Here is a 19,683-nt window from a genome sequence, read left to right on the forward strand (position 1 = left end):
ATATAATTTAGTAAAAGTTAATAAATTGATCGTAAATAATAATTTATTATTAAACGATGAACTGACGATCCTTTTTATCATATTAAAATATATCACACCAATTAATTCGTTGGTCTCAACGAAAGAGATTCACATCCTTTAAATTAAAATTGCTCAGAAGATTAGTTTTGAATCCATGTTTCGATCAGCCGAATAGAAAAAAGACACGGACATGTAATCATGAATCCATGTCTGGTAGGTAATTCAAACTGAAACTTCACACGTTTTGCCGCAGTTAAAAACAGGTTGCCTACGTTGCTGCCAGCCTCAACAACACCGACACGCTTCCATTTTATTCTTTACGATGCATATAAGAAGAATCTAAATTTGTTCGTACTGAAAAGTCCATACCAAACCCCACCACAATAAGTCAGTCATGAAAATCAGCACATAGTTTCACCTATTTCTAACAAATTCCACCAACTTATTTCAGTAGATTAACATCAACACTTGTTAATTTTATCCTTTTTATGGTAAATAAAACAAATAATTCTTAGGTGATTACAGTACTTTTAGACACTTCTAACTGATTAACAGTTTAAAGTTACGTTAAAATAAATTCAACATAAACTTTGTTGACCGCTGTAATATAAATAAACTTTGTTGACCTTTTATTATTCTTATTTTAAGAATTTAATAAATATGTATCTTCAGTAATAGTATATTTATCATCACGATTAAATAACAATGTAACATATATTATTTATTATTTTTTTAATACCTTTACTTTTGAGTGATAAGTGATTTGATTTTGATTTAATGTGTGTTTAGATGGACGTTGATAAAATTAATTTTGAATTAAATTAGTTTTCTAAAATTGATTTTAATTAAAAATAATTTTGAAGTAATATAATTTATGTTTAGATGTTTTGTTATAAAATCAAGTTAAAAATAAATTATACTATAAAATTTTGGATCCAACATAAAAGTTATTTAAAGTTGTTTTAATCCAAAATCAATTTTAAACTTATAATCAATTTTAAGTTCTTTGAAATCAAACATCTAAAAATATATATAAAATTTATTTTGGACTCTGGAATTAATTCTTAAACGGCAAACCAAGTATTTACTCTTACAAGAATTACTCAAGAAACAAATGGTTACCATAATTTAGCCAAGGCTATAATTGATCCTTAGCTTAATCTAGCCAAGCTAATCTCACCAGATCATATATTCATTCACATGTAATGTTGGTAAACAAACAAAAAACCACCAAACTACAAATGGTAGAAGCAAATGGGTGAACCACTGCATTCAAAACAGGCCAATCTGCTTAACTTTTTGTAGACCTTTATTATTATATAAATGGTAAGTTATGCCTTTGATTAACATCACATTGGTTGAACTTGAGGACTTTTAATTGTTGAGATGGCTAGTGTGGGAAAGGAGCGTGCAGGGGCAGAGATAGTGTATGGTTCTGAAGAATGTTATCGCCAATCCATAGAGCTCTTAGAAGAGTTGGGTTTTCCAAAGGGTGTTCTTCCGTTGCAAGACCTGGTGGAGTGTGGAAGGGTTAGAGAAACTGGGTTTGTGTGGATGAAGCAAAAGGCCCCTTATGAGCATTTCTTTGAGGGAACCAACACGAGGGTGAGTTATGCTGTGGAGGTCACAGGCTATGTGGAGAAGTTTAGGATGAAGAAAATGACTGGCATTAAGAGCAAACAGATGATGCTGTGGGTGCCAATAGCTGAGATGAGCATTGAAGATCCTAAGGGCCAGAAGATACACTTTAAGACCCCTATGGGGATTGGAAAGTCCTTCCCTATCATGGCTTTCATGACCCCAGAGGAAAAGGAAAAGCACCTGCTGTTGCAGGATAAGGAGATTCAAGAAAACAATTAGCTTTCCTCGTATACCATGATGTTCATGAATTAATACATGATACTACTGAGGTCCTGATTATGAATAATGAGCAACTAAAGTATTTAAGAACGTTTTACTATAATTGTTTAATTTCTATGCATGGTGAGTATAAATAATTTTACGCTATGAACTAATTAGAGAAATCGTTGTTGGTATAAACTTTAAGATAGTTATTGAAAAAGTCAATAAACATATTATATGACAGTTTGTTATGAAATGATAGTGTAAAAACTCTTTGTACACTTGGGTACATATACTATTACTCTTACTATACGTAAATTAGTTAATTTCATGGTTATAATTCATGGTGCGTGCAATTGCACACTTTGTTCTTTTGGTTGATTTGTAGAATGCGATGTTTACTATTTTCACCGTTGTTATATTTGTTCCAGAAGAATCGAATGATACGTTACGAAATAAAAATGTTATTAAATATTAGTGTTGCATGCAGAATGGGAACAACTGAGAAGGTTGTTGTTGGGTCTTTTACGGTTGACACACAAATCAGTGGAGTTTAAGACGATATTCGCTACCAAATTATTTTCTATACATGACAAGGTATCTATCTGCTACGTCTGCATATATACACCAAGGGAAAATCCTATTAACTCAAAACAGAGGCCTGCACCTGGCCAAGTTTAGTACGTTTAAGTAAATCAAAATTTGGCAATGATGCTTATTAAATTATAGAAATTTGAAAAGTTATTAAGCCTTCTTGTTTTCTTGTTGAGAGGACTAGATGATGAAAGCTTTTCACTGTGTGCATGAATGTAATTTTAAGTGAATGATATTAGTAGGGGCAATCAGATCGTCTCTCAAAAAAAATTTGATATTGAAAATTTAAAATTAAAAACTAGTTTTGCCTTATTCACCCATGTTTTGAACTTTATATGAAATGATTTAGCTTTAAGTCTTCGGTCATCATCATCTCATGTACTGAAGGTTTAGGTGTCATCATTAATTTTAATAAGTTTCACCTCATTAAAATCTAGTTTTACCTTGTTCACCCATATTAAAATGATTTAGGTTTAAGTGTCAACATCTCATGCACTCAAGGTCTCCGTTCAATTCTCCAGTCCTATCCCATTTTTAGATTAATATTATTAAGAGTCGTATATCCTTATTATTTTTTAAAATTTAAATACTTGTTTAGGTCTTAAAAATTAACTCAATCAAAATTTATAATTGAATGACATAATTATTCTTGTTAACACTCCTAAGTCGTACACACTAACACGAGGCTGCTATAATTATTGAACTTCAGAATCAAAGCTGAAAGTATGTCTGAAAGCTTGAATAGTTATAACAAAAACCAACGAATTCTCAAGTTCTTCAATCCCAAATGCAAAAAATTTGGGTCTCAAACTTTCATTTCCCTTCTCTTCTATATTAAACTTTATGATTATATTCTTGATTCACCAAAAAAAAAAAAATATTATTGTCAAGAAAACGAAAATAAGCATTGTATTCCTAGGGTTTTGGTGGTATTAAAAGTGGTTGTCATAACAAATAAATTAGTGGAGAGCCTACGATGTCACCATAATCATCAAGAAATTCCTTACAGCAATTATAGACAATAACCACATCTTTTCTGTCTTTCACGCTTTGGTAAAATTTTCATGTCATCTTCCACAAGAAATATCAATTCCTTCATGATCCTAATGAGTGGTGAAAGAAATAAAAAAGCAAAGGGAATGTATGAATAGCAATGAGCTGTACACACTAGTGTAGTGTAAGGATTTTTTAGTCCCATATTAATACACAATCATCTACATTCTAACACCTACATCTATGCTATAACAACAAAATAGGTATACAAAACATCCCAAAGTAACTCTTTCCTTTCCATGTCTTTGATGTCAAACGTGGCAGTTATCCAAACTCAAGCTCAAAAGAATGCAAAAATGGCCCTTCAAGAGTGTATCTTATCCTCGAATTGGTACTTTTAGCTTTGAGAATTGAGATTCATGGCTCTACTTCCTTTGGTTCCTTCTGCCATTAGACTTAGAATCTGGATTCTCAGTCTTTTCTGTGTCAGAAGTCTCCTTCTGGTCCCCCAGCTCAATATTTCCTGCCAGGCTCTTTCGGCGTCTTCGATCCTGAAATGTCACCCACTTCATTTGAGAAACATATCATGTTTCTTAAGAAAAAAGAGTTTAATGGTTGTTGCAAGGAACATGATGAAGTTAAAACAAAAAACAACTGCCACACAAAGTTGGAAAGTTCTTGTGATTTAATGTATGAGATTATGAGAACTTAAACCTCGCGCGGTATGGGATATTCTTCTGATTCAAGCATGCGGACAACTTGACTCATCTTTGGTCTTTTCTCAGAATCTGGATCAACACACCTCAAAGCAGTCAAAAGGGCACGTTTAAGGGAACTTGTTGATGGCCTGGTCTCAATGTTAGGGTCTACCACCTCTTCTGCACGCCTATTCCCAACCATCATCTTCAGCCAGTCAACCAAATTTACCTACAACAACCATCCAATGATATTAAGGGATGTTTGATAAGTTCTAAGTATAATAAGATAGTGTTATGAGAACAAATAAAGTTACCAACTACTCCATGGAAATTTCTAATGTATATCATTCTCCACAAATCAAGTGAAGATATGTATTAGTGAAAAGTTCCTTAACTCTTATCAATTTACCCACAAATCAATTTACACAAGTACATGTACATTAGAGTATTGATTTCTTTTACTCTTTACAGGTTACCAGTGACACACCTCAGCTGCTGGCCGGTTATAATCCACTGGGTCTCTTCCAGTAATTGCTTCGAGGAGCAATACCCCAAAACTATAAACATCACTCTTCTCGTTTAGTAATCCAGAATTGGCATATTCTGGAGCCACATATCTGACAAATGCAATTGAAACAGGAAAAAGATCATAGTTAGCCAACTAGAGCAGTTAAAAAGGCCAATTCAGTTAATTTTATAGGTTTTAGACAATAGTCAGCATTAGCAGTAGAGTTTATATTCAGAATTGACAATTAATCATAAATATTAAGGCAAAATGAAATGCTTGATGTTCAGTTTGATCTGGTATGCTCAGTGTGCAATTCATGAATAGATTACCGAGAGAAGTAAACCTACGAGATTACTATACAATTACTCACTGCATTATAAAATATATAAAAAATGCATAACAGCATTAGTCATAGTGTCTTACAAAGTGAGAACTAACAAGAAAAAGTACTTTGCATCATAAAGTCCCTAATCTGTAGGAATTAGACAAACAGCTTACCCAAAAGTACCCATTACTCGAGTTGTGATATGACTTTTTCCAGCACCCAATAACTTTGCCAGCCCAAAGTCAGATATTTTGGCATTGAAGTCATCATCAATTAGAATATTGCTTGATTTAATATCTCGATGTACAACTTTTGGCTCAATTGCCTCGTGCAAGTAAGCTAGCCTGCAATAGAGTAATAATAAATCAGTAAAAGGGAACTCACAAAAGATTAAGGAAATTAAAAAAAGGGGACTAAACAAGCATACGCTTTTGCAGTTCCAAGGAGAATTTTAATCCGAGCATCCCAAGTAAGAAAACCATACTGCTGCATGGCTCCATGAAGCCATTGCTCTAAATTGCCATTGTTAACATACTCATAAACCAGCAACCTGAAATAAACAGGGAATTCACTAGGGATCAAGAATCCAAATTATACAAACAGTACCCAAAAAAGTAGTATGCAAACGCAACTATAAAATAAAACCATGAAAACTATTTACTAATGAATTCTATGCTAAAAAAATTTCTCAACATCATTTGTTGTTAATAGATTTACAAGATACCACAGAAGTTATTTTAAGATTGTAAACTATTTCAATCAAACGATACAATCAAGATGAAAGTTGTTAGAAAGTTCTTGTGGGATTTGCTAATGTACACTTCTTTTCTAGAAGAAGTATTTTAGCAATCTATACTTTGGGAGTATTTTTAAAAAATCGAAATTATAACTTTCTAAAATACTACTTTTAAAAAACAAACAATTGTATGTTAGCAAATCCCTAAAATAAAACCATGGACACCACTTATTAATAAATTATGTGCTAAAAATAACTCTCAACACCATTTATTGCAGTTAATAGATTGACCAAAAGGTATTTTGTAGACTTGTAAACTATTTCAATCAAATGAACAACTGATGATGACAGCAGACACAAACAGTTAAACACACATGCGTACACAATTGGTGACAAATGACAATTCATCTTTGCCTCTCTGCTGATTCCAAAATAGGTAGAATAAAAACACAAGTGGACATCTGGATGTTTAGCCCAAATAAAATGATAAAACAACATGCTACCTGTGAGTGCCTTCAATGCAATAGCCTAGAAGTCTAACCAAATTCTTGTGCCGCACATGGCCAATAGCCTCAACTTCCACTCTAAATTCCTTTTCAGCTTGTCCTCTGCATGATGTGCATCAACAGTATTAGATAAACCAACTGGCAACTGCATGCAGACATGCTAACAAAACATGAAACAAGAGATTAAAGACCTAGTTTGAAGCTGAAATTAACAATAAACTCCATAACGTAACAAAACAATTTAATGTCAAAACTTACAGATTGTTGAGTAGCTTCTTAACAGCCACAGGACTCCCATTGATTAACTGGCCCTGATAAACAACACCATATCCACCTTCACCAATAACGTTGTCTTTCGAAAACCTGTTTGTTGCAAGTTCTAGGTCCCTTAATGTAAACCAGTGTCCCCAGCCAAGGTGAGAGAATTCAGGCAGACCACACAAGGGGGACGGTGCAGTTATAGGATGCGAAGAAGACCAGTAAGTAGAAACAGACTTAGCACCACTTTCTTCACCTGATTGAGAGCCATCATCTTTCTTAAGATGAACAAAAGAGCCTGATTGACTGCTATTTTCCCCATTATTATTTGTTTGGATCAAAACCTTTTCGGAGTCTCTGTCACTAAACCTGTCATACAGACTCACAAAAGCTCCATTCTGAGGATGATTATTGGCTGAAACTTGATCAACTCTAATTTCCTTGATCTCATCTGAAATCGATAACATATGGCTAAGGGGAAGCATGCCATTGACTCTTCTAGATTTCTTTCTTGAAGTAAGACATATTGATATCACCACGAGAATGATTATAATGAACAACCCAACTATTATCCCCATCAATTCCCATGCTTTCAACCCAAAAACAGATGTTTCCTTGGACAACCCCGAATTTAGATCCGATGCCATTTGCCACTGCCAATATATATCTGCAGAAGTTTTCAATGTTAGATATAAGAAATCACTGCAATGCACGCCACACAGCAAATCATGTTGCAAAATAATACACATTATTGGCAAATTACTGGGATGACACCAAACTCTTGCATTGGATTCCTCGCACCATAAATACAACTATTTTTCTGAAAGAGAATCTCAAATCCAATGATACAAAATTCCAGCAAGAAACTAAAGTGTTTGACATCCTTCTCATATATAAAACAAATAGAAAAGTGCATTCATTTGCTGAAAGAAACTCAGTTACCCAGTAAACGTGCAAAAAAAAAAAAAAAAACTAAATTGCATATGACAAACTCAGCATTCAAATCCCAGACAAATCAACCAAACATGAACCAGAGCCGTGAAAGAAAATTGCAACAAGTTGACTCAGAAGGTTTTGTAAAACACAAATCTTTAGAAACCAAAAGAACATAAAAGTGAATAAAATCGATTTTATGTAGCACTTGATAACCAAATTAGAGAGAAAAACAAAAACCTCATTCAATGTGTACACAGGAAAAATGAGGCCAATAAATATCAAATTAGCTAAACAAAAAGCAACCAAGCAAAAAAATCAATGACCACAAAAGCAACTCAATTGTAAACATCACCTGTGACCTTCCAGCAACTTCGCAGAGATTTAAACACTGTTCACAATCAAAATCCTTGACAGATTTTTCTGCAGCCGCTTTTCAGACCCTGAATCAACTTAAACACTAGATCTCTTATGAACTCAAAATCCTCTTGGATAAGAACACGTTGGCACATGCCCATCTAAACCCCATTGTCAAAATATGATTTTGGTTTCAGGGATTCCTTAACTGTGCCAATGGGTCTGTGTTGCCAATCTCAAAAATGGACCTTTTCAGAGCAGCACCATTCCCCCTCTTCCTCACACACACTTCACAAACAGAAAGAGAAGGTAAAGGCAAGGCTTTCACCGACCCTTGTGTGCTGTGAAGTTGTTGGAGGGAATTGGAGAACACAAGAGGCACATGAAATTGTGAGAAGAGGGAAATGGTGTGGTTGGGTTAATAACAAGGCATGGAATTATCAGTGGTAGGTGATGGCCTAGGCAAGTGACATGGACTCACATTGCCATATGGTAAAAAATAAGCATCAAATTGGAAACTTTCTTTGCTGTTTCTTCAAATTTCTTCCCTCCCCCACACCTTCTTCTTTTATCTATCTCTCTCACATTCCCTCTGTGTATGCATTTCCCTTTTTATTTCCATTTCTACTCCATTTATTTTATTTTTTATTGTTTTTATTATTCCTAAGGTTTCTTCAGACGGTGACAGATAAACAAATGCTTCAATGGTACTATTTGACATTAAATACACAAGTGTGGAAAACGAAAAACAAATAGTGAAATCCCATTTTTCAATGAATAAATGGTTAACTATATTTTAATATCTCTCTCTTTCTTTTTCTTTTCTTTTCTTTTCTTTTCTTCTTTTCATTTTGTAATTTGTAAGTCAAACATCAATTTTTTAATATCATTATCTTTATTATTATTACTAGTAGTACTAATACATTACACAAGTAATCAGTGTGATCTTCTTGAGTTAAATGCTAGAATGCATATTTGTAAGAAAATAAAGATAAAAAAATAGGGTGAAAAGGTCAAATGAACAGACTGCACACCCAATAAGCCCTGAGTCATTTGTAATTGCAAATTTCCATTTCCTTGAATTGCGTAAATTATTAAATTTCATTTGAAGATCTATATTTAATGAGACTTTGTCATCTCATCCAGTAGGCTGGATAGTCAAGGAAACAGACTGGACACCATACCATTTTTTTCTTATAGCCTATAATACCCCTATTCTAGAAGTCCTTATCCTATGCATCCTAGGTGGGGAGGATGTAATCTTCCCTGCTTACCACCATATGCACATTAATAAAACTTTGACACTGTATTCTCATCCTCAACCACATGTCATGTGAGTGAATTCTAGTTTCTATATTCAACTTTGCTCTTCTTCGAAAGAGTAGGGAAGTAAAGGGGGGAAATGGATAGATGAAATTGTATACACTAAATTTTTCAACAGTATTTTCTTTAAAAAATCAATGTATAGTTTATTACACCAAAATACCAAATATACTGAACTTATCTCACAAACGAGGTTTGATGAAGGAAGTACTTAATCACATACCCAATGAGGGATGAAGGTCTTGTACAGAGTACAGTATGATGTGAAAGAGATATAATAGAAAACAAAAAAATGCTGTAATGTGATGAGAAATATATGACAATTTTAACTTGTTAAGACTATACACTCCACACTGTATGGAGCAATGATTGGTTTGGAATGCCTAAGCTTGCATACATTCCATACAGATGACACACACAAGCCAGTTGCAGTGATTTGCTTTTGTGGTCCCATGTTATTTCTTTTAGGAAAATTATTCTGATTTGGAAGCAGTGTGACACAGCTATATGACTTGTTTCAAATGCCTAGGGGTGCATTGCTTCACAATTCAGTTAAATGTAATTCTTTTTTGGATTACCGATTATAAAGTTACTGCTATCATTCTATTTACATAGAATGACTTGTTATCATGCTCTATTATATAATATTTGTATAACACACCACAGTATTTAATGACTTCTTCAATTGTAAGGTGTGGTGTGTTATACAAATAATTATAAATTTAAATATAAAATAAATTGAAGAAATTATTAAATATTGTGTATCATTGATAATGAATATTATATAACAGTAAGTAAAAAAATTAAAGAGATCAGACTTTTAAAATTAAGAAAAATTGTAGAAACAAACTGCTAAAATCAAAACATGTTATTTTTATATAAAAATTTAAAAGCTAAATCACATTAAGATTTAATAAAATTACGCTAATTTAAAATTTAATGCATTAAAAATAAAAATATCTTCAATTTAATACAATGTATTATAGTTTAAAATTTAATTAAAAAATAAGAAATAAAATTTGTAAGGAATAAAATTATAAATAAATTAAATATTCAATGCAAGAAAAATTACATAACTTACAAAGGATATAAATAACTTCTAACAATTAATACTCTTATTTAAAAATCAGGACTCAGATTTATAATACAAAAAAAAAATCCAAAAAACTTTTGTGATTATTTACTTTACTTATAAGGATTACCGGACTCAAAACATCCCGTTTAAGCAAGTATTGATGTAAAATACTATTAAATAACTTAGGGTGGCATGTCTTACAATGAATATTAAATTTATATTTTATAATTAGGGATAAGATTGTTCCAATGATTGATGTACATTTTTATATAAATATTTCAAAAACATATTAACATTATTATTATTATTATTATTATTATTATTATTATTATTATTATTATTATTATTATTATTATTATTATTATTATTATTAATAATGAGTATACAATTTAATGTAATAAGTATCAGAGTAAAAAAAATATCATAATACACTACTACCATTATTATTAGTTATAATTTGATGTTATTTTTATTAATTAAATTAATTAAAATTTAAATATGAATAAAATTAGTACATATTGAATTTTTATTTATTTTTAAAGTAGTACATATTTATTAAGTAAACATTTGTTTAATTTTAATCAAAATTTATTTTTAAATTGATTTTTTTATTCATTATTTCTTATCATCAAAAAACGAAAAGTATTTGAAATCTAAATTATTAGAATATTATCTTACACTTTGTTTGTATATATTTAACATTAGAAAAATATTTTTTTAAAAAAATTGAGAATATTAGAAAAATATATACTTCAAATTTAAAATGTCAAATTTTAATTATTAAAAAATAAATATATTTTAGGAGAATGAAAAGTTGAAAGATTACCTTACACTTTATTTGAAAGAAAAGAAAAGAAGAACGAAACACAGGAAGGAAATTGAAAGGAATTCCAAGTGAAAAATGATTTATTTATATTGGTAAAAAATTAGATTTTTTTTTCTATTGTTTAGTTATATTAAAAAGTAAAAGAAAGAAATAAGAGATAAGTAAAAAAAAAGATTATGTTACCTTTTTTTAAAAGTCTTGTAACCTGAAAAGAAAAACTACAATAACACCTCCCCTCCACAACTCATAAAAAAAGATATTATATACTTTTCTTCATAATATTTAACAATAAACATAATTAAAACTGAAGTTAGACATCAACTTTTCCATATATCGGTACAATTTTTTAAAAACTAAAAATACTTAAAATAAAATAGAAAAATCATGTTGTGATAATGAAACATATATAAGTCGAAGCATGAGAGAATAAAAGCATGTGTAGTGATGTAAAGTTGTTGGAAATTCTGTTGTTACAACCATAGTCAAATATAACAACAAAGACACCCAGAGAAAAAATATATCTTATTGGTAAAATAATTTTATAATTACATTGTTATCAAGATAACAATCAAACAAGATAAAGATAAAAAACAAACAGCTTGTTGTGTTAAACTTTATTTCGAATCATACATAGCAAGGGGAGAAATTATCTCAGGTGGGATCTAAGAATTTGTAATAATTTTTTTTGTTTTATTTCTCATTTTTATCCTTCTCATTTCATCTGAAATAAACAAAGTGTTAGAAAAAAGATGACAAAAAAAATGAAATTATAAAAAAAATCACTAGTATTTACAGGAGAATCAAAATTAAAAGTTATGAAGTAAAAGAGAAAGAAATTGTTACAAGACTTGTTATTCAGTAATAATGCTAGTTATACTACTTATAAAGTTTTTTTTTTTTAAAAGGAAACCTTGCTTGTTCAAAGCAGAAAAGTATACTAATATATTGTTTTAATTGCACGATTTATTGTTTTAAAATGTAATTATTTGAATGAATATATATATATATATATATATAATTATCAATATATAAATAATTGATGAAATAAAACTAAATATTGCACAATTGAATTTGTAATGAATTTGATTTTATTCTATCAATTGATTTGAATCAAGCAATTAATATATAAAAATAATTGATGAAAAAAACAAATATTATGAAATCAAATTAAATATTGCATGATTCAATCTGTAATAAATTTGAATATATATAATAATATATAAAAAAATTTATTGAGTAGTATTGATATATATTATTATATAAAAAAAATTTATTGAGTAGTATTGATATATATTAATCAAATTAAATACTAATAACATCGTTAATAGAATAAATAAACAATTATTATTGTAAGCTAACTGAATAATAGCATAATCAATAATTATGGTAAGTTATTTTTAAATCAGGATAATATACATATAGTTTCTATAATTATAAAAAAATATTAAATACAATTTATTAATTATATTTCTTAATATTTGAATTAATCAGTTATGTAATATTTAGATAATCAATCAATTATCCACAAACATTAAAATATTGGATTAGTATGAAAATTTAAAATGAAAATTCTCATTTGCTCACACATATAAATATTATTTAATAAAAAAATATATTGAATATATATTTTTAAATCAATCAATTGATATATTTATCATATCAATTAATTGAAGATTTAATAAAATAATAAATAAATTTTTAATTATTAAGTAATTGAATTATTTAAAAAAATATGATATTCTCACATGATATCATCCCATAAAATCAAACCTTTAAATGAAACGAGTGTACCTTAATCATATATATCGTTTCATTTAACTACAGTATTTGTTTTAGTCTGCATGCGAGTTTATACTACTTGTTTTTTCTTTATTTTTTTCCGTGAATCACAATATCATATTCTACTTACATGTGAATTAGTGAACGAGTTAAAATTTGCAAATTTCAATTAAATTGTTTATCCATAAAACGCGTGTGCTTTTGATCAGTTTTGACATTGTTGTTTAGCAAGAGATATGACTTGCACAACATAATTATGTGCTCCTTCCAGAACAGATGTTGCAGTCAATGTCTCTTTAGAACACTAATTATTGTGTTTTTTCTGCGATAATTTTGTTTTAAGTTTGATTTATATATACTTGATTAACAATGCGGTTGCGGTGCTTCGCTTTTGTCAATTTAAATGGGGCCCAATCAAAAGAAAAAAAAAATAGCAGAAACAAATTAAAGTACTGGGTGATAAGATAAATACCCGGTTAAAAGCATGACTTTAATTTTATTCTATAAAGATAATTGAAGTGAGAGATTAGGTATACTTAAGTATTGTTATGGTCTAAAAAAAATTATTGATATGGTGTAAGCGTAACTAGGAAGAATTCCATCATGATTAAGAAAAGGTTGAAAATGTTTCTATGATAGCGCAAACAATTTTTATGCTTTTTGCTATAATAAATTCCACTAATAAATTAATATTCTGTTTAATTATCGCATAAAACGAGAATCTTATGTTACAGTATTATATACTTTAAATTCACAATACAAACAAGCTAGAAGCAAGTCTTTTTTTAGTTATTTAAGTCTTTTATTTCATTTTGCAGGGTTTATATATGTTCCTTTTTTTTTCTTTCTATATAGCAAAGGTTAGGAAAGCAAAAGCTAGATGTGAAACATTTTCAAGTTATTTATTCACATGGAAAACATTTATTCTTCGACATATTTTTTTGGAACATCTTTAGCAGTTGATAAAAAATAAAGCAAGAGTTTTCTTTGACCAGACACATTTCAAAAGCAGCTCAAACAAAAGTTGATTTAGCATATAGTTGCATAATTGTATTCCCTAATAATGATGGAACATTACTTAATTGTTTTGTGTTACTTGGATGCACGCAATATTATTGACAGCGTATACTCAGTCTTTGTTCGTATCATTGCAAATTGCAATTATACAGCCCAAAATCAAAATCATTGGCAGCAGAGGGAGGAGTTTATTTTGTAAACCCAAACTCTTGAAAATTATGTGAGTGTATATGTACGTGATCATCATTTTCATTCATTTCTTTTACTTATATCCAAACTTGGTTCTCTTTCTTAGAAAGGATAGTAAATTTTTTTATTTATTTAGGTTAAATTAGATATTTATTCTCTAATTTATTTTTTAGATAAAATTTAGTTACTTAAATTTTCAAATCTTTTCAATTTGATTCTATCCCATAAATTAAATCAATGATATTAAAAAATCACATTTATAACAATTTTAAATTATCAAAATATATACATTATCAATTTAATTTAGACGATATTAAGTGATTTTAAATCCTCAGTGAGGAAGTGGTTGTAAATCTGTTAGAGTAAAAAAAAAAAGAATCTTTGCTTTTGTCTATCTCTACTTAATTTGTAATTTTTCATAATTTTTTTTTAAAAATCAAATGTAGAAGAATTATATTTATATTGGAGATCTTCAATTCGAGAGTCTAATGGAAATTGGATTATGGGTTGCTATGGAGCTTTTGGCGTCTCCGATAATCCCAAACCGGAGCTTTTAGCTATTCTATTTGGCTTATTTTTTACGAATCAAACTCGTCCTAATACTTACAACAAAGAGAATGATTCAACAAATCAAATAAAACATGACAAAACTTATATAGTTCGGTGTTGGCACTCTCTAATATATGCCAAAAAATATATCAAAATTAAATATTTATATATAGTAATCAATCAAGTTGAAATAACATAAATTTCATTATATAGTGATTTGAACAATATTTGTTATATAAAGTATTTTTTTATTATTTGGAACTTGGAAAGACATAATAAATGTGTTTGTTTTAGCTTATTTATGTTTTGCAATACACGTTGAATGTGAATCCTTATCCCACACCGGATTTACCTTCTAACAGCGATACAGACACATTTTATGTCTATTTTAGCATTTTGGTCCATTGTTTGACCATTCACAATAAAATTACACGTAGTATAGTAGCCAAATTACATTACTACAGTACTACTAATTCCAATAACTATGTCTACTAAATATCGTTTTGGAAAAAAGTTAAAAGCTTTACTAGATATTCTCAAGAAGAAAAATAGCTTTTCTTCCCTTTTCTTTGTCTCAGTACATATTGGGTAAACGAAGCAGGGAGACATTGGTGGCAGCATATATTCTCACAGATAACGTAAACAAATGCAAAGGCTCTTCTTCTGCCGACAATGGCCAATTTGGCCACTAGATTTTTTTACAATAAAATTCAGAGTCAACCTCTCAAGACTCAAGGACATTTGCCTTCTATAGTTAGATTTTGTCAGAGACTTAGATACATTAGGAACAACTGAACTTTGTACTTTGATACACAGATAAATAAATAACGTGAAAATTATGTGCGCGATTCATTCACTTGACACACACAACTCGCATTCATTTTTACACAAGAACCAAAAAAAAAAAGAAGTCAAATAACCCTTTTTGGTCATTAAGCTTATTCCCTTAAAAATTTATTCTTGGCTTGTCTTGACCCTCTTGAAAGAGAGTCCTCCGTGTCCTAAATTTATATTGCATAATCTCCTTTTGGGACCCAAAACCGTAAACTTAATTATGCTTCGTATACATTTATAGCTAACAAAGTTCCAAAACCAACATTACACATGTTTAACAAAAATAAAACAAAATGAGAAGTCTCCCACATTAGATTATACCTTGTTATTGACATTTCATTAATCAAATCTAGTCCAACAACATTCAAGTCACAGACTAAAATATTACAAAAAGAATAATCATAACTGAATTACATCGTCTATATATATATCAAAACCGATGTTAACGAAGCGACGTTAACATCGGTTTTCAAAAAACTAATGTTAAGGAAGCAACCTTAACATCGGTTTTCAAAAAATCGATGCAAAAAATCGATGTTAACGTCGCTTCGTTAACATCGGTTTTCTTCAAAACCGATGTTAACATATGATCAGTTAACATCGGTTTGTTGAATAAAACCGATGTTAACGTTCACATCAATTTGTTAACATCAGTTTTTTTTTATTGAAAACCGATGTTGAACTTGCATTTTAAATTATATTTGATGCGACCTATTTTGCTCGCGCTCTCTTCTTCTCCGTTTACCCTCTCACGCTTTCTTCTTCTCCGTGTACCCTCTCGCACTCTCTTCTCCATTGCACTGTTAACATTGAAGCTTGTTGTTCTCCATTGCACTGAAGACTGTGATAGGTACGTTTCGTCTACCTGTGTTGTTCTATTGAATAGCTAGGTCTATTTCTGGAACTCGTGGTTAAGCTAAGGACCTTTTTTGGTTTCTGGTGCAAGGATTGGTGAACTCGTGGTCACCTGAGGTACATTTCACTGCTAGTATGTGGTCTTTGTGGTCACCTGAGGTACATTTCACCTAAGGTACAATCTCGCCGGCATTGTCGCTGTTGGGTTCGAGGTACATTTCACTGCCTTCATGCCTTCATTGTAACTTTGTGCTTCCGCGTACGTGGTCTTTGTGCTCTTTCTTCTTATAGATTGTTAGTTAGTTTGTTAATTAGTTATTACTACTAGGGTTTGGAATGCAGCTAGTCTTGCTTGGAAAGCTGTGTCAAAATATTGCCTTATTTTGTTGAGTTGTTGCTTGGAAGCATCTACTTTCTTCCTTCACTGTTGTTGTGTACTCCTTTCTTTCATGCTCTAGTTTTTGCTTCATATCCTATAGCTTTTTGGGATAATGCCTGTTCAAGTTGTTTGGCCTTATTGTTCATAGCTTCAGCAGCTTCTATTGATGATTGCTTAGATTCCCTAACACTGTTGAGCTTCTTCAAAACGTTTGACCCTATAGTAGCCACATGCACAGGCTAGCACTGCTTTCAATTTTTTTCAGCTAGCTGCCATAGACTGCTAGGCTAGTGGATGACATTACATTTAAAGGCAGCTAAGCTAAAACTGGTTTAAGTTAGTTTCTGAAATCCACTACAAGTAAGAGCAAGAGTTCCTAAATTCAGCGCTAATTGTTTGTTTTTTTATTGGCAAATGTTAGTTGTTAGTTTGTTAATTTTTGTTAATGAGAGGGATTCAGGCCCACGACTTCTCCCTCACTCCTTCTCCCTTCAACCCCCAAACCAACCTTATAATTCTGTGTAATATTATGACTATGGTTTACTCATTGGTGTGGTTTAATGGTCATTGTTGGTAAGAGTATGAGACAATATTTTCTTCAAAACCATATTTAAGCACTCATCAGAACTTTTACAAGATATAATGTTGTTTGAATTCTCCCTTATTTAAAGAAAGCTCTAGCTGGGGGTGCCATCTTACCTAGCTACAAAATGGTTTAACGCCTAGGACCTATACACAACTATACAGATCATTTCTTCTGTTGCTTCCTTTCGTCTAATCTTTCATGTTTCACCATACAAGAACAATAAATGGGAAAAACAAACTGGGTAAGGAGTGTTGCTCACTGCAAATGTCATCATCAGCAATGCCGCCAGCTAGAGATACTAGAGTGCTACTGCCTTCAAATTGCACTCTTTAGTATACTTATGCTTACCTTGTCAAGTGATGGTGCAGTAATCACAACATAGGGCTCTTTAAAATCACCTCAAAAAAGAACTCTTGTATCTTCCCTTGCTCGTTCCACTGTTTCACTCATTCTTATAGTGACATATATATGTACATAAGTCTTAATTCTAAAACCTATGCTAGAGGCCAAAAGCATTGTCAGCAAATCAACTGGGAGCATGACATTCTTATGGGAGAAAACACTACAGTGAGTCATGCATGATCAAAAAGGGAGTAGTCTTCAGGCCATCTACCTTTCTCTACTTCTGGAGGGAACAAAACTGTGTTTTTTACACTGAAACCAATTGTTTGCTCCTGTGCATCATTTGAACTATCGTCCTAATCACCATTCTTGTTGTCATCTATATCTGGAGCTGTTGAACTCCAGATTTGCTGCTGCATCCAAATTATATCAAGATCATGGATTTATCCAACAAACTAGAAAAAGAAAGGATTAAAAAAATAAATGGGAATTCTGCCACTTATTCTACAACAAAGCCTTATCTCACTTGGCGAAAAACAAAATAAGAACTCTCAATGATTCTCTATGCAAAAATGTTTTACTTCACTAAATGACATTACATATGCCCTTTACAGGTTAGTTGTTCTTGTTGGATCAGCCACTTCCTAGTGGAACAAGGCTTATTTGTTCTTGTATCAGGCACTATTGATCAAATGACATGCTAGCAATAGTTTCTACGAATTACACATGACAAAACTCTTTGATTTTGATATGTTTATGTCTGATGACTCATAAACTAAAATATTGATAGGCAAATTCCTTATAGCATTGCTATTGTAACAGCTGTAACTTTCCGTAACTTTTAATAAGTAAATAAGAAATTAATAAATAAGTAAAAAAAAATTATTAGGTCATAAATTCCTACTATATAAGCCAAATGTTAACCTAGAGCAACTTTTTAGAAAATACATTATGTTCCTTTCTTCTTTTCTGACGCACAAGAACCCTAACAGAGCAACTAGAGGAAGAGCTCTAGAGAGCACCAGAGACGCCACAATTGCTAACAGAGAACATTTAAGCGACTACATCGAGGTAAGGGATGAGTTACTCACGCTTGGGGATTAGAATGAACTTGTGTAGGGATCTCTAGATGATCAATTTTTGGGTTATTTTGGGGTGTTTATGAACTTTAATTATGTTTTCATGTTTAATCGCGGACTGAGTGTGTTTGATGAATCAATTGGTGTTCTGTTGCGAGTTTGTTGTAGAATTGATGTGTTCCTGTGTTAGGTGTGTACCTTAGGAATTAGAATTCTTTATAATTAGCATAAAAATTGTGTGGTGGTGATTTTGTTTATACCAAATATGTTGGCCTTTCAATCTTGTTTTTTTTTTTCCACACCGCAGTGTATACATGTAAATATATATTGATACTCTTATTTCACAAACTTTATATTTTATTTCACGTGGGTGATTTTTCGTCATGAAATTCATATGTGTAGAGATTGTTGGATAATTGAATTGGCTAAAATCGTTTAAAGAAATTAACTAAAGTTGTATTCACATTGTAATTAGGCATTTTCTTGATATTGGTAACTTAGTTGAAAAATGTTTAGAATATAGGTATACATGTTGTTCATATAAATCAATATGAGTATATATTTTATTGTTATATATAATTTGTATTTACTTGATGATATGTTTGATATTATTGTGATTATTTTATATTAATATATACTTAATACATTTGATATATATTTATGTTTCACGTGTATTTTTATAGTTATTTGTTTATAAATCTTGAAGTTAAATATTGTATGTTATTAGTATTATGATACATTGTTATTTAATTATTGAATATATTTTGTAATTAGTTAAAGTGTGAAATGTTAAATTGTAGACATGAAATATGGTTGTGAATGAGTGTATGATTGATATTTGTAGTGATACTACTTGTCTTGTGAGCTATGAGTTATACAGTAACCCGACCAATGTTTACCTTGAGAGAATTTTTATGCGCAGTATTAAAGGAAATTTTAGGATTCCTAGTTAGGATCCTGAAGGGTTAAATTGTAGCGCAATTTGTTAAATATCTTTGAAATATAAGAGTGAGGTCATGGGTATTATATAACTCATAAACAGTGTGCGTGCAAAAAAAATATATTTTAGGGGTTGGACC

The 19,683-nt window shown here is 30.7% G+C and overlaps 2 protein-coding genes across 2 annotated transcripts; one reads left to right on the plus strand and one right to left on the minus strand.

Moving 5' to 3' along the window:
• Nucleotides 1–1,372: 1,372 nt before the first annotated feature.
• On the plus strand, nucleotides 1,373–2,119 carry LOC100527887 (uncharacterized). Its single transcript, NM_001248257.2, is given in 1 exon segment — nucleotides 1,373–2,119. A coding segment is annotated over 1 exon segment (474 nt). The 5' UTR covers nucleotides 1,373–1,407; the 3' UTR covers nucleotides 1,882–2,119.
• Nucleotides 2,120–3,472: 1,353 nt separating this feature from the next.
• On the minus strand, nucleotides 3,473–8,425 carry LOC100785337 (probable receptor-like protein kinase At5g18500). Its single transcript, XM_003529443.5, has 8 exons — nucleotides 7,770–8,425; nucleotides 6,482–7,148; nucleotides 6,221–6,325; nucleotides 5,409–5,531; nucleotides 5,155–5,325; nucleotides 4,636–4,765; nucleotides 4,165–4,377; nucleotides 3,473–4,001 (listed from the first exon to the last, which is right to left on the minus strand). Exons 2-8 carry the CDS (start codon nucleotides 7,126–7,128, stop codon nucleotides 3,876–3,878), a joined length of 1,515 nt encoding a protein of 504 aa, XP_003529491.1. The 5' UTR covers nucleotides 7,129–7,148; nucleotides 7,770–8,425; the 3' UTR covers nucleotides 3,473–3,875.
• Between the last annotated feature and the right edge of the window lie 11,258 nt (nucleotides 8,426–19,683).

Source organism: Glycine max, chromosome 7 (assembly GCF_000004515.6).
Source record: "Glycine max cultivar Williams 82 chromosome 7, Glycine_max_v4.0, whole genome shotgun sequence".
Classification (NCBI taxonomy): domain Eukaryota; kingdom Viridiplantae; phylum Streptophyta; class Magnoliopsida; order Fabales; family Fabaceae; genus Glycine; species Glycine max.